Source organism: Pteropus vampyrus, unplaced genomic scaffold (assembly GCF_000151845.1).
Source record: "Pteropus vampyrus isolate Shadow unplaced genomic scaffold, Pvam_2.0 Scaffold34, whole genome shotgun sequence".
NCBI lineage: Eukaryota > Metazoa > Chordata > Mammalia > Chiroptera > Pteropodidae > Pteropus > Pteropus vampyrus.
The window spans coordinates 2398183-2411770 of NW_011888815.1; the positions used below are offsets into that span (position 1 = coordinate 2398183).

General features: G+C 41.3%; 1 protein-coding gene across 4 annotated transcripts in view; it reads left to right on the forward strand.

Moving 5' to 3' along the window:
• CHD2 (chromodomain helicase DNA binding protein 2) overlaps positions 1 to 12577 on the forward strand; it is a 75322-nt gene extending 62745 nt beyond the window's left edge. The window contains exons 28-34 of one of the 4 annotated variants that reach the window (XM_023528959.1): positions 3412 to 3550; positions 3725 to 3875; positions 5010 to 5132; positions 6436 to 6564; positions 7482 to 7622; positions 9198 to 9332; positions 12393 to 12577. In XM_023528959.1, the coding sequence (XP_023384727.1) occupies positions 3412 to 3550; positions 3725 to 3875; positions 5010 to 5132; positions 6436 to 6564; positions 7482 to 7622; positions 9198 to 9332; positions 12393 to 12575 (1001 nt within the window). In that variant the 3' untranslated portion in view covers positions 12576 to 12577. Of the gene's footprint in view, positions 1 to 3411; positions 3555 to 3724; positions 3876 to 4648; positions 4774 to 5009; positions 5133 to 6435; positions 6565 to 7481; positions 7623 to 9197; positions 9333 to 12392 lie in introns of those variants that run through there. The other 3 variants (XR_002779664.1, XM_023528960.1, XM_023528961.1) reach the window with 3 other exon arrangements.
• The last annotated feature ends 1011 nt before the right edge of the window (positions 12578 to 13588 follow it).

The window sequence follows — 13588 nt, forward strand, 5'->3', positions numbered from 1 at the left end:
GTTCTGGCTTGGGCAGCGGCCAGTTTACCTGGTGTCTTGGTTCTGTCATTTCTGAGCTGCAGGACCTGAGACAGGTGGCCTCTCAACGGTCTCATTCGGAAAATGGAGTAACAGTACCGGCCTCGAAGGGTTAGGATGATTACTTCAGTCCATGGGTGTAAAGTGCTTAGCATAGGCTCCGGCTTGCAGTGTGAGCTGTCATCCTTAAGTGAAGGAATATTCGTTCCTTGGGATTTTCTTTTTAAGGATATTATTGAAGTAACAATTTAGAAGTACTTAAAATATAGTAAAAATTTTAGATGTATTTTTTGTAAACAAATAATTGAGTGTTTTAGACAATGGTCCAAAAATGTGCTTTCATAGCACCCAGAATTCATCCAAAAGTAAACCTTTTCTCATTGTTTTGTGTATTACATTCACATGGCTCAGAAATGAAAGGCAGGTTTCCCTATTTTTTGTCTCTTTCTGGAAATTTAGGAATGCTTATATACAAAAAATGAGTAGATAACGTTTTTTCTTTCTCCTTTTAATAGAAACACTGCAGCATGCACACCGATCTGCCTTTCTCTTTCCATCTCACAACGTCCTTTGGAGATATTTTCTTATAAAAAGCCCTTCCCTCTCACACCCCTCTGTCTCATGCACCTTGGCATTGAGGATCTGGCCGATTGCTTCCTCCCGCCATTGTTTAACTGGGATTTAGCATATTCAGAGTCCAGGCTGACATTCCAATTCAAATGTAAGATTATTAATATCTCAAGTTGAAAAGTTATATTCCTAAAAATGTTAACATGATCATGTCTTTGCCTTATCCTGTATTATGCTCATTTCTAAATAGCAAAGCCAGTCTTACTGTTAACAGTAAGGCTTCTCAATGCAGAGTTTGATTTCATTGCAATTCTTTTTGTCCTGAGAATGCATCCCACTAGCAACGTGCAGTCAAAATATTGTGTTTTAAAATTATGCGAAGTTGTTTTTTTTCCTGTGTGGTTATGCCACCAACTTAATATATGATATCGTTTAGCCTCTTTTGTTTATATTTATTTTCAATTTTAGAGATTCCTTGTCTCATTTTGATTTAACTTTTTATTTATTATTATTAATTATGTAAGACATTGGCAAACTCCATTGAGGTCGTTTGGAAAATCTTGCTTTTATCCCAGTCCCCCCAGTCCTGTTTCATTCCTCTCCTATAGGTACCCAGTATTCTTTCCTACAGAAGATAACTTGCCATGTGTTCTGTTCTGCACCTACTTATTTTCACATATGGGGATCTCTCCATATTATTATGTAGAGATGTAGAGATCATCCCTCCTTCTTTTTACAATTGCACAATATTCCACCACGTGTGAATTCATACTTTATCTCCCCCTAGTAATGAATATTTGGGTCGTTTTCAGTCTTTTGCCATTATAAATAAAGTCACAATGAGTAACAGTCTAACAAATATGCTATTTCCTATCTTGCCAGCACCTCTGGGGTAGATTTCTAGAAGTGGGATAGCTGGGTCTTGGGGAAAATGTACATGTAATCTGGTTAGATGTTGCCAAACTCTCCCCCGTAAGTCTAATAGCACTAACGTTGCCACCAGCAGTGTATGTACTGTTTTACAAGCCTCACAAACAGCGCGTTATCAAACATTCAGATTTTTGCCAGACTCTGGTAGGTGAGAAATGGCATCTCATTTTTTTTTAAACGAGCAAGGTTGTGCATCTTTTCTGAGGGCCGTTAGTGGACTCTATATTCATAATATTTTGCCCATTTTCTCTTGAGTTGTTGGTCTTCATTTTGAGGGCCTCCTTTTTTGATAAAAGTTGCCAGTTTACTCTAGTTTGTGATTTGTCTCCTTATTTTGCTTATGGTAGTTTATGCAGAAAATTAAAAAAAATTTTTTTATAGTCAAGTTTATGATGTTTTACCCTATTGAGTTTAGGTTTTGAGTCAGTTAAAAATATTTTCTCTACCTCCAGGATATAAAGAAATTAACTGTGATTTTTTCAACCCCCTTGTTCCTATGTGATTTCATTTACTTTTGCATCTCTGATCCACCTGGAGTTTTTTCTGGTGTACCAGTTTTATTTTTTCTGTATGGCAACTATATGTCTCAACACCATTCATTAAAAATGGTTCCTCTTTTTTCCACCACCTGATTTTTTTTAAAGAGCTCCATAATCAGTTATGGATATGCAATATCAGTGGTATGGGTATGCAATATTGTTATGGGTATACACTATTAGTGTCCCGTTATTGGGCATTAAGCTTTTCAGTCCTTTGTTTTATGGCGTTGTGATAAATAACCCTGTATGTATGCAGCTTTGCACCATTTCCTCCCACCAGCATTGAATGAAAGTGTCTGTTTTCTCTTAGTCTTATCGACATAATGTTTTCAAATTTTTTTATTTTTCCCAACCTCATAGGTTAGAAATGGGATGTGTATATATTTAATTTGCATTCCTGTTATCATAAGAAGGTTGAGTGTTTTTTTGTATGTTTAGGAACCACTTGAGTTTTATTCTCTGCAAATTGTGTCTCTATCCTTTGCCCATTTTTCTATTGCAGTCCAGGAGACTGAGACCCGTAAAGGTTAATAAGTAGAGCGAGAGGGGGCAGTTTGTGCAGATTTGGAACTAAATTCCAGATTTCTGATTTTCAGAGCAGGGCCTTTCCTATTTTACCACATTCTGTCCCCGCTCTCTTCAGTGTTGTTGGGAATGGGAGTTGGAAGTGAAGTTCTAGTGGATTACGTAAGAATCCCTAAGTAATTGTCTGTAATTGTAGTGCCATCTCATCAACTTGCATGTTTTGAAAAAAAAGAAGTCTTTTCTCAGGCTCTGAGCTGTCCTTTCTCTCACAAAGTGTCATTGTCATTGATTTCGACTTAGACCCTTTGGTTAGAGTTGACTGAATTTCATTTTTACTTCGGGGATTATTTTAATTCGAAACTAGGGCTAGTGTAAACCTTCCATGACTCTTTTTGTTCATCATTTCAAATGTGTGAGGTATGGACTTGATCTCATACTTTGTTAGTAGAGAAGACCATCTTTAAAACACTTAAAACAGTTAATGGGATAGTTAGAAAAATAAAAGAAAAAACTTTACTGATGTTATTTTTTAAGAATCTTTTGTTAATTTTATTAATTTTAGAACCAAGTGTGTGTGTGTGTGTCTGTGTGTGTGTGTATTAAAGGCAATACGATTAAAAACACTAGCTGATTCAAAACTTATAAATCTTAAAAAACTGAATTGTTCAGAGGTTATTTTACAAATAATTTTTTTTGCCTTATAGGTTAAAAATTTGAATAAGACATGTATTTCGAGGGCATGAACCTTGATTTGCTGGTATCTGTTCAGTCTGTGGAACTTTAATAAATTCTTGTTTAACTAATGTGAAATTAATTGGTGCTTTTTTAGGGAAAGGACCAGGAAAAAAGAGAGGGCCAACAATCAAGATATCTGGGGTTCAGGTTAATGTGAAATCCATCATACAGCATGAAGAAGAGTTTGAAATGCTGCATAAATCTATCCCTGTGGACCCTGAAGAAAAAAAAAAGTGAGTGTATTGCTTTGCCCCACGCGTGGGTGGCTGTGCCACGAGAAAACAAACTTGACGTTTCATCATCTTGGGTTTAACATATCACAGTACTGTGTCTCTGTTCATTTGTGTTCATTGCCAAATCAGAAAGGCCTCTCCTCTGAAGTCCTTGCGTTTTCGAAATCCCCTTAGGTACTGCTTAACCTGTCGTGTCAAAGCTGCACATTTCGATGTCGAGTGGGGAGTGGAAGATGATTCTCGCCTCCTGCTGGGAATTCATGAACATGGCTATGGGAACTGGGAGCTAATTAAAACGGACCCAGAGCTTAAGTTAACTGACAAAGTAAGTGACTCGAACACTGGAGATTTCTAGATGTGTCGTGTAATGTTTTTGCATCGATTACTTATTTTTAACTATTTCTGGTGGGGGAGTGGGTTATCACGTTGGAAATTAGTACAATAATAAATTCCTGGGATTTCTTTGTCCTTGGAAATGTACTTTCTTTAGTGGACCGTGGCACCGTTTCTAGATGAAGATAGTAGCCAGGTAAACTTTCGGGGAAATTCTAGGAGAAATCTTGATCTGATTTTTGTGATAGGTCAGTCTCATTGCACCAAATACCAGGGTGAGGTTATTGATAATAAAAGCATCTCTCGGCCTTAGTTGTTGGCCCTTTGTTTAAAACTGTCTTTGAAACAATCATATTTCAGTTCCGCATATAGAGAAAGAATGAACTACACCTTGGTGTTTTCTGTAATGGAATTAAACATTGGCTTTCCTTCTCCCACAAAATCGAGCCTCCCACCCTATCCGTCGCAAATCGGGCTACCAGGTAGTAAGGCCGTGCTCAGAGCTGTAAGCAGGGAAAGCTGACTGGCTCAGTTTCAGTAGGATGTGCTCCATGTTGTGCTCCTGGCAGGGCTTTTCCTGGCACGTCAAACAATGCTCATCCCATGTGCGATGCTCTAAGGGTGACAGCACCCTGCCTTAAGCACTGAGACCAAATCCAGTCTGGCCTGAGAGGTCCAACCGTGGTAGCAGGGACGGATCCTGTCCCGGCATAGCTCAGTGCTCTCCGGCAATGCTCTAAGAAGCATTTTCAATCTAAAACGAAGCTTTAACCTAGCTCCAGGGATTCCCTGCTCCTGGAAGGAGGAAATCCACGACGGCTGGGATGCTCTAGCAGATGAAGCCAACAAGCCCCTCCTACCTGAGTTGTTCTACCCTGTTAACAGCACAGGTAGGAGCCAGTGGGAGAGCTGGATTTCTCCATCCCATTTTGTAAAACGAGAACGGCTCATGAGGGATTGTCAGTGACTGGGAGCCATGGACATGAGATAGGATCTGAGGCTGTATCTGTGTTTTGGGTGGTCGGGGAGGGAAAGGACTGCTCAGCTCTTCGTCGTCTCTGTTTATCCTGATCCACTAACCAGGATGTGGGTGGTGGCGGGTGCTTCTCTTCCTTTCCTGTTGAAGATTCTGCCCGTGGAGACAGATAAAAAGCCCCAAGGGAAGCAGCTGCAGACCAGAGCAGACTACTTGCTGAAGCTGCTCAGGAAGAGTCTGGAGAAGAAGGGGGCCGTGTCGGGCGGGGAAGAGGTGAGTGTGGCTGCCAGCCGGACGTCCCCAGGCGGCTGAGACTCCAGGCCTTCAGAGTCAGGGAGGGGAAGCGATGCCGCTCAGGGCACTGCACAGAATGGAACCTCCTCGTAGTCAGGTGTTGTTTTTGCGATTCCAGTAGTGGTGGTTGGTTGGTAATAATAGAAATGCTCATTTAATTACTGACCTAACCAAGTTGGCAACTTTCTTACAAAGCCGTTCTCCTCAGATGTTGTCTCAAAATAGCCCTGGTCTCTCCCGGTGCCACTCTGGACTACTGTAATAATGGGTCCAGGGATAAAGCAGACAGTTGGAGTCCACAGTTAATTCAGAAATGGGACTTCAGTTATGATGAATTTCTTGCTTAGTGAAAGATTGCAACCGAGTTGCTAATGAACTCATCTGAGCTTTATCTCCTTTTATTTCCCCAACTTTTCATTTCAGTTCAGACCTAGAAGTGGGAATCATGTTTAAAAGATAAAACAAGTTAACATCCAGTGCTAGCAGCAGGCTTTGTCCATTTCCTTAAGTGCTCTTGGAGCTATGCCGTTTGTATTAAATTCTCTGTATTATAAACAAAACATTTTAGAAGAAAAAATTATTCTGATCCCATACTATGTCCTTTTTCATGTAATAGTATCATAAGTAGTGTCATTCTTCAGAGAATATGTGTGTTGAGTGTGTACTGTAAAGTAGGCTCTGGAGAGACCGATTAACCATGTTTATACTTGCGTTAGGTTACTGTATCATATTTGATTGTGTACATACACATCTTTTCCTTGATTTTCAGTGTAGCTGGTTTTTTTTTTTTTTTTTTTTTTAAACACCTACAGCACCTGGTCTTCATAGGGGGTCTCCCGGCCAAATACTAACCAGGCCCAACCTTGCTTAGCTTCCGAGATCAGCTGGGATCATTTGTTTTGTTTTTACTATTATTGTCTTATATATTATTTTCATTTGTATCTTTGTACATAAGGTGTTCTTTGTTTTGAATTCTATCTTTGAGGGAATTCTAAAAATTGGAATCAGTAGATTTGAGAATATGGGTGGTATGGGTGTGTGGTGTGAGTGTGTGTGTCTGGGTGTGGTGTGTGTGGGTTTGGGGTGTGGGTGTGTATGTGTGGGTGTGTATGTGTGGTGTGGTGTGGGTGTGGTGTCGGTGCGGTGGGTGCAGGATATGTCTGCACCAGCTAAAATCGGCCATTTGGATTATATGGCCGCTATTTCAGATAGTCATGTTATCTGGCCGTACTTTTGAGAGACTTGATTTGTAGTTTTATCATCATTTTCTCTCCCTTTCCAGGCCAAATTAAAAAAGCGGAAGCCTCGAGTAAAAAAGGAAAACAAAGCCCCCAGGCTGAAAGATGAGCATGGGATTGACTTTTCATCTCCCAGACTCTCAGACAATCCATCAGAGGAGGGAGAAGTGAAGGTATGAGGCTTGCTTTCAGTTGAGCGTTATACTTTAAGCTTCACTTATTGTGCCAGCTGGTATAAAAGCATTTGAAAGGTGCTTGGTTTACATGCAGCGTAGATGAAGGAAACTGGATCTTTGTCTTTATTTAACCTGTGAGAAAGGAGTGTAGCTGTTCATTTAAGTCAGCAAGTGCAAACTCGCAGATACTGGGTGAGGGGACCACGCGAGTTCTAATGATAAATGGCAGCTGACGTTCAGCCTCGTTTTGGGGAACGACGGAGCGCTGGCAACGTGGCTAAGCGAGGAGCTGGTGCAAGGCACAGCTGCGCTCTCGGTCAGTTTGTTGTTGGGCCAAACAAAACCTGTCTGTGGATCAGGCTTGGCCCAAGGCCCACCAGTTTGTAACCTCCTATCTAAGCAAAGTGGAATGTAAACTAGTGTCCTTCAGTGTTTTGTTTCAGTGAGTAGCAACTTAATGGGTTTTATTTTGTTACTCTTCGAGCGTAATTGTGCTTTGAGATTAGCTCCAAGAGGGTCAGCAGTGATAAAGCAACCTGCACGGTTTTGAGTCGTGCACGCATGCATTCACATGCTAGCAACTGCACCGGGTATTAGCTGACAGGTGCATATATGATCTCTTTGTCCTCAGTTTTTCCTCTCTGTGAGATGGAAATGATAATGCCTATGCTGAAGGGTTGCTGTGAGAATTAGAGAAGACAGAAGTGAAGAACATCTGCCTCTGAAAGCTTACCTGGCTATTACCAGAGTGTTTAGAATTAATTGTGTGAGTGCTTTCAGGCTGTATGCTTGAAAACAAGCTTCCAAGTGTAGACGTGGTGATGAACCGCTGGGGGCAGTGCTTCCTGCTCCAGAAAGTAAATAAGTAAATATAAAGTTCGCGGCCATAGCTCATAGCCCCGTTTGTCTTCTAGGATGATGGCTTAGAAAAAAGTCCAATGAAAAAGAAACAGAAGAAGAAAGAGAACAAGGAGAACAAGGAGAAACAAATGAGTTCTAGGAAAGACAAAGAAGGAGACAAGGAACGGAAGAGGTCTAAAGATAAGAAAGAGAAGGTATTGATGTCATTCTTCTTACTGAGGTATCCGTAGCTGCTGAAATTCCCTTCTGGAATTTAGAAATAGAATGGAGTTTGAGGGTCCGGAAATAATTGTCTTTCTATGGGCTCATCCGAGAAGGAAGGTTGGGACTGTTGGGGGGAGGCCTGCGCCTCCTCCTGCAGAGAGAAAGGGACGTGCAGGTGTGGGTGTCCTTCCACAGGGAAGGCCTCTGTGTGCACTCTGCATATTTCAGGGGTCTGTTTGAATGTGATAAGACAGGTGAGAGGAATCTGCACTTACAGGTAACTACTTGAAATATATTCTCAGATTCATGATAGAATAGCACAGTCTGCAGATGAATTTGAATAGTTGAAGGATTTAGGCTTCCAACCAAATGCTAGCAAGAGTTAAGCTTTTGGAATAGAAATGGGTGAAAAGCCCTGCTATTATATAATCTTCACTTTGAGGGTTTTAAAGTTCATTCCAAACCACAGAAATCTGGTAAAGTGTTGCATGTATGCTTGCTGACTTATGATGAAATTATTTTGCAATTAATCATCATTAAAACATGCAAACAAGTAACTGCTATAATTCCACCATCCAGTTACAACTCTAGTAGATTTCTTGCTGAGTACCTTTCCATATAAGAACAAACATAAAATAAAAATCAGACCAGACTGTTTGGGTAGTCTTTTCTCCCCACTTAGCAGTATATCACAAACAACTTTCCAAGTGAATAAATACATGTTAAATTGTTTTTAGTACATAAGGAAGATTCCGTTTGGTTATAACAGCTTGGGAGCAATTAACATCTCATATTGAAATTGCTTTCCAATTTGTAATGTTATAAACCATCCTGTGACAGATATCTTTGTGTCTGTGCTTCCACAGAAAGATACTTTTATTTTTTTAAAGTGAAATATATTTAAAAAAAAAAAAGCACGAAGAACAATTTAACATTTATCTACTACTCAGATGTTACACTTTTTGTTAATATTTTTCCATGTTTACTTCAAGTGGCTTTTTTTGGCAACTGTATTTTGAGTTTCATGCACACATCATGAATGCTGTTGATGCTCTTTCTTTTAAATATATCTAAATATACTTATATCTCCATCCTTCTGCAACCTTTCATGGAGAAAATGAGATTTGTCCATGCAAATTTGTATAGGTTTCAGTCGTTTACAATATTTTAATTAATACAAATTCTTAGATCAGTGTATATTCATTTATAAGCTGTTAATAAAAATTGCTACATGATACTGTACAAGATAAGATCTCTGCCAGTTTACACTCTTAATCTCCTCGTGATTTTGTGCATTTTATGGATCAGAGAATGGCAGCCAAATGGAATTGATGAAGCTAAAGTTATAATTGGGTATGTTTAGAAACAGAAATGGGAATGGTGTGTAAACAGTTACTCACATAGGTTTGGCTTCATGATGTCTCTCAGAGGACCTTATTTTGCCTTTTCTATAAACTGAGGCCATCGTATTTACCCGCTGTAGTGACATGACATAGGTACCAAGTCCAAATTGCAAGGCAGGATTACACAAATGACAATGACTCCTTGTAACTCTTTTTTAAAAGCCTAAAGGTGGTGATGCCAAATCTTCGAGTAAATCAAAGCGATCTCAGGGTCCTGTCCATATTACAGCAGGAAGTGAACCTGTCCCCATTGGCGAGGATGAGGAGGATGATCTGGACCAGGAGACATTCAGCATAGTAAGTCATGACCTTGAGGGATGCCAGTGCCTGCAGTGGTGAGGAGGGGACACCATGACATGAGACAAGGCTGGGGTCCTGGCCGAGTGAGCTAGAGCAGTGGTGAACGTGTCGTTCTTGCTTCCTTGTGGTGGCGGGTGACGCTAAGACATGGCCCAGGATACGGTCTGTCTCCCCAGGTGAGACGGGGGAGGTGTGGGAGAGCACGCACGGACGAGGCCTTGATGGGACTGGGAACAGGCCAGGGTGTCCTCAGGCCCTCATTTCCTTACTGGAGCTGCAGGTATGTGTTTCATTGCACTGCACTCAACAAATTCTCTTCCCCACCCCTCTGGTGGTCTCCCCTTCTTCCCAAATTTCCATAAATCAGTTCACTTGCATAGTTAACTCGATCCCAACGAGAAAGTGATCTTCCAGATCTCAAAATATTCCTGCTCTGTGGCAGCAGAGGAAAGAATTTTGATCCCATCTTTGTCTGGTAGTCTGTCTCTCTCTACCTTTTTCTGTGTTCCCTCAAACCTGTATGCACGAGTATATACATAGATACATATGTTTTTCTTTGTATTTATCTAATTTTAAAAAATCCTCCTTACTCTTCTGCCTGTGAGCACTGTGAGAGCAAGTACTGTGTCTTTACATAAAGTATACATAGATTCTAGAAGTACACAAGAAATGAGTAAATTGAGTGAATGGATAAATTCATTACACAACCAGCTGATACATTTCCTTGGTTCTTCTTTAGCTCAGTATTTATGAGAAAATCAAAATTAAGGCTTCTCTGGTACCATACTCGTTTTAAAAAATGCTTTTACATATTGGCTTATTCCTGTTTTCATATTATGAACTCTTTAAAAACTACAGAAAAATTCCAGGAATATAATACATTGATGTCGGTACCACAAAGCTCCGTCAGATCTGCATTTCTTTAAAGCTCAGACTAGCATGTTGAAGCCCCCAGTGTTCCCCAGTGTCAACCTTTGTTGCTTCCCCAGAAGTGGCCACGATGCTGAATTTGATTATCGTTCTCTCGTGCGTGATTTTGGAGTTTTTACTACTTACGTCTCTAAAGATAAGGTGAAGAGAGCTCGGGGACTCGTCCTGTGTCGCACAGTTAAGTAAGGTGCCCGTGAGAGTCAGGCTTCTCGGCGTCACACTGCACGGCCTCCCGTGGGCCCGTGTAAATGCGGCCCCGAGCGTGTCCCGTGACTTGCTCTTCTCCTCTCGGCATTTGCACGTTTGGGAGTTACCCGTGTCGATAACTGTTATGCTGCTGCTTTATGACTTCGGCAGTGCCATTCCTGTTGACGGACGTGGGGGTCTCCCCAGGTTTTTTCCATCACAGCGAGGCCGCGGCGAAATTGCGTGTTCTTGTGCACGTGTGTAAGAGCTCTGGCGCCCGCAGCTGGAGCAGAAGCGCGGGGTGACTGGGCATGCACACCTGCCACTTCATTAGATGTCGTTGGGTCACTCCTCACAGCCACTGTAGAGATCCACACTCCTTCTAGCAGTGATTGTGAGTCTCCGTTGCTTCCCAGTCTCAGAAACGGGGTAATTTCCGACTTACAGATTTTTACTGCCCTCCCGAGGGTGTGAAATGTTGACTGGTGTGGTTGTCGAACATTTATTTTCATATCTCTTGGGCATTCATGTTTTCAGTGAATTTCCTGTTCATATCCTTCGCCTATTTTGAGTAATTTGTCGTTCCTTACTTTTTCTGTAGGAATTCGTGATGCTAATTTTTTATCTGTCAGTCATTACAAGTATCTTCGAGTTTGTTTTCTCTTATGGAACTCCTTGTTTTTGGATAGTGGACTCTGGGCGTGGTCCCTAATGTTATTTTTCTTTTCTTTTTTTTTTTTTTAAATTTTCAATTTCTGCTTTTTAAATTACTTTCCTGGGGATCTCCTCAACTTTCTCCCCCATTATTTCTTTTGAGGATTTTATTCCTCTTGTTATGTTTATTTCCAAGATCTTTTACTCCCCCCTCCCAACGGTTCTCTGAATATTTTTGTATTTATCTATCCATCATTCATGTTAGATATTTTTCCAAATGGCTTGGTAATCCTGGGTTGTCATTCTGTTTTCTGTTCGTGTTAGAACCTCCCTCATCTGGCTCGCTAGTCCTAGGTTGTCTGCTCATGTTTAAGAGCGAGGGACTAACCCTCTGATTCCACGTATTTCTGCAATCCTGCTGTCAGTACAGTGACCTCGTCCCCTCGTGTAGCTCATTTTGGAGATCTTTCTTTCATCTTCTTCAGAGAATAAACTTCCTGATCTTTTTTGGTTGATGGTGTCGGATATCTGGGTGTCTATTAGGAATCCGAGTACCTGTTACTCTTAAGCAGTCTTTAAAAACCAGTCCTTATTTCTTAACTCTCAATCCTATGTCTAGAGACACTTGACTAGCCTTTGGGGGAATTTTGCAGTATAAATCAGGTAGCTCCATAGCTGGCTTTAGTGTTCTCAGGTTCATTAAGTAACTTCCCTAGCTGCCAATATTGTATTCCTGTTGTTTTTTCTCCTATTTTCCCTGTGTTTGTGGGGTTATCTCTTTTTAAGGCAATCCCTTTACTGTCCTTTTAGCGGGGTTGGAGTTAGGGAGGAGAAGATCCTCATGTTCTGTTCACCATTCTTGCCCGGAAGCCCGTCCCTTAAGGGCTTCTGACGAACCTAAAAGACTTGTAAATGTCTTATCCTGCAGTTTTAGTTTGCGATGGGAGGTTTTCAGACCAGGTTTGTAGTTTTGCATCTCATTTGACCTTCATAATGGCCTTGTGAGGTTGTCAGGCCCCTCTTGCAGATGGGGAAACAGAGCAGCATCTTCAGAGGGCAGGTTAGGTGTACCAGGTCATCGCTCTAAGCGACGATGCTGAGACTTGCACGTCAGGTTTTTCTAACTTGACACTGATACTTTTTCCACTGGCTTTAACTGCTTCTTCCCAGTGACCACATGGCATGAGGGCGGGCTGTGTGTTCCTGGGAATTCAGGGCACAGGAAGCAAAGGCGGAGGCGTCTCTGCTGCACATGTTTCATAACTCCACTCTCTTGGCCTGTTCCAGTGTAAAGAGAGGATGAGGCCCGTGAAAAAGGCACTGAAACAGCTGGACAAACCTGACAAGGGGCTCAACGTGCAGGAGCAACTAGAGCACACCCGGAACTGCCTGCTGAAAATCGGGGACCGGATAGCCGAGTGCCTTAAAGCTTACTCAGACCAGGAGCACATCAAGCTGTGGCGGAGGTAACCCGGCTTGACTTGATGGAGTTGTGTGGGTCCGTTTTGTTTTATGAAGGTGACATAGCCACCCAAAGAAAATTGTTTTTCTCAACAAAAGCTATCTTTTGGCAACATTCCTGTAGGCTTCCATTTTACTTTCTTGAAATAGGCCATTCCACTGAGCCCAGTGTTTTTAATGGGTTGGATGATGTCATTGTTTTGTAAGAGAAAAACGATAGTGGATATGATGGCCTATTCTCAGCATAAAGACTCAGTCTTTAAACCTGAAAGGGACAGAAATCTACTTTGACTCTACATTAATCTCAGGTTAAAGTTCAGATATAATATAGTCACTGATTGGTTAGCTCTCTACTAACTCAGGAGGAGAAGTAGGTGGAAACCACCAGAACTGAGAGTTCTCTGTTCTCTTTAATGATGGAGTAATTTGAATTACTACAAGTAATTCAGAACTTTAGTTTGTAAGGTATCATGACTTAATATTTTTCACTTTTGATACTTTAAGTAAACAATAAGTTTCTCAAAGACAGTTGTAACATTCATCTCTTTCCATGATCCATTTACTTTGACCTCATATACTTCATGGTTAATGTAATTATTTTTGTATAATAAACCCAATGTCAGCGGATTGGTTTTGGAGTAAAAATGAATTTAAGAAAACCTCTCATGATATGCTATCCATAGCATGCTTCACACCCATTAAGAAACAGAATTGTTTTAAAATGTTACTCCTCCGCTTTACACTGTTACCACCTCCTTTCGGTCCCCAGCCATCTGGCTTGCTTTTTACCGGACTCAGTCAGTCCCTGTTGGAAGATACCAAAAGTACTGTCATCCCAGTACATATATGTTCATAAGCTGGGCTCTCTGCTGTGTGCCGAGGCCCATCTGTGTTTAAATGCACGGGGCACCGTGGTCCTGGCTAGCAGTAGTTCGCAGGAAGGTCCCTGCCCACTCCTGAGACACTGTCCATCATAAAGTGGTAATTCCCCGACCAGGTGCAGTGGGGCTTCCTGGAGGAGG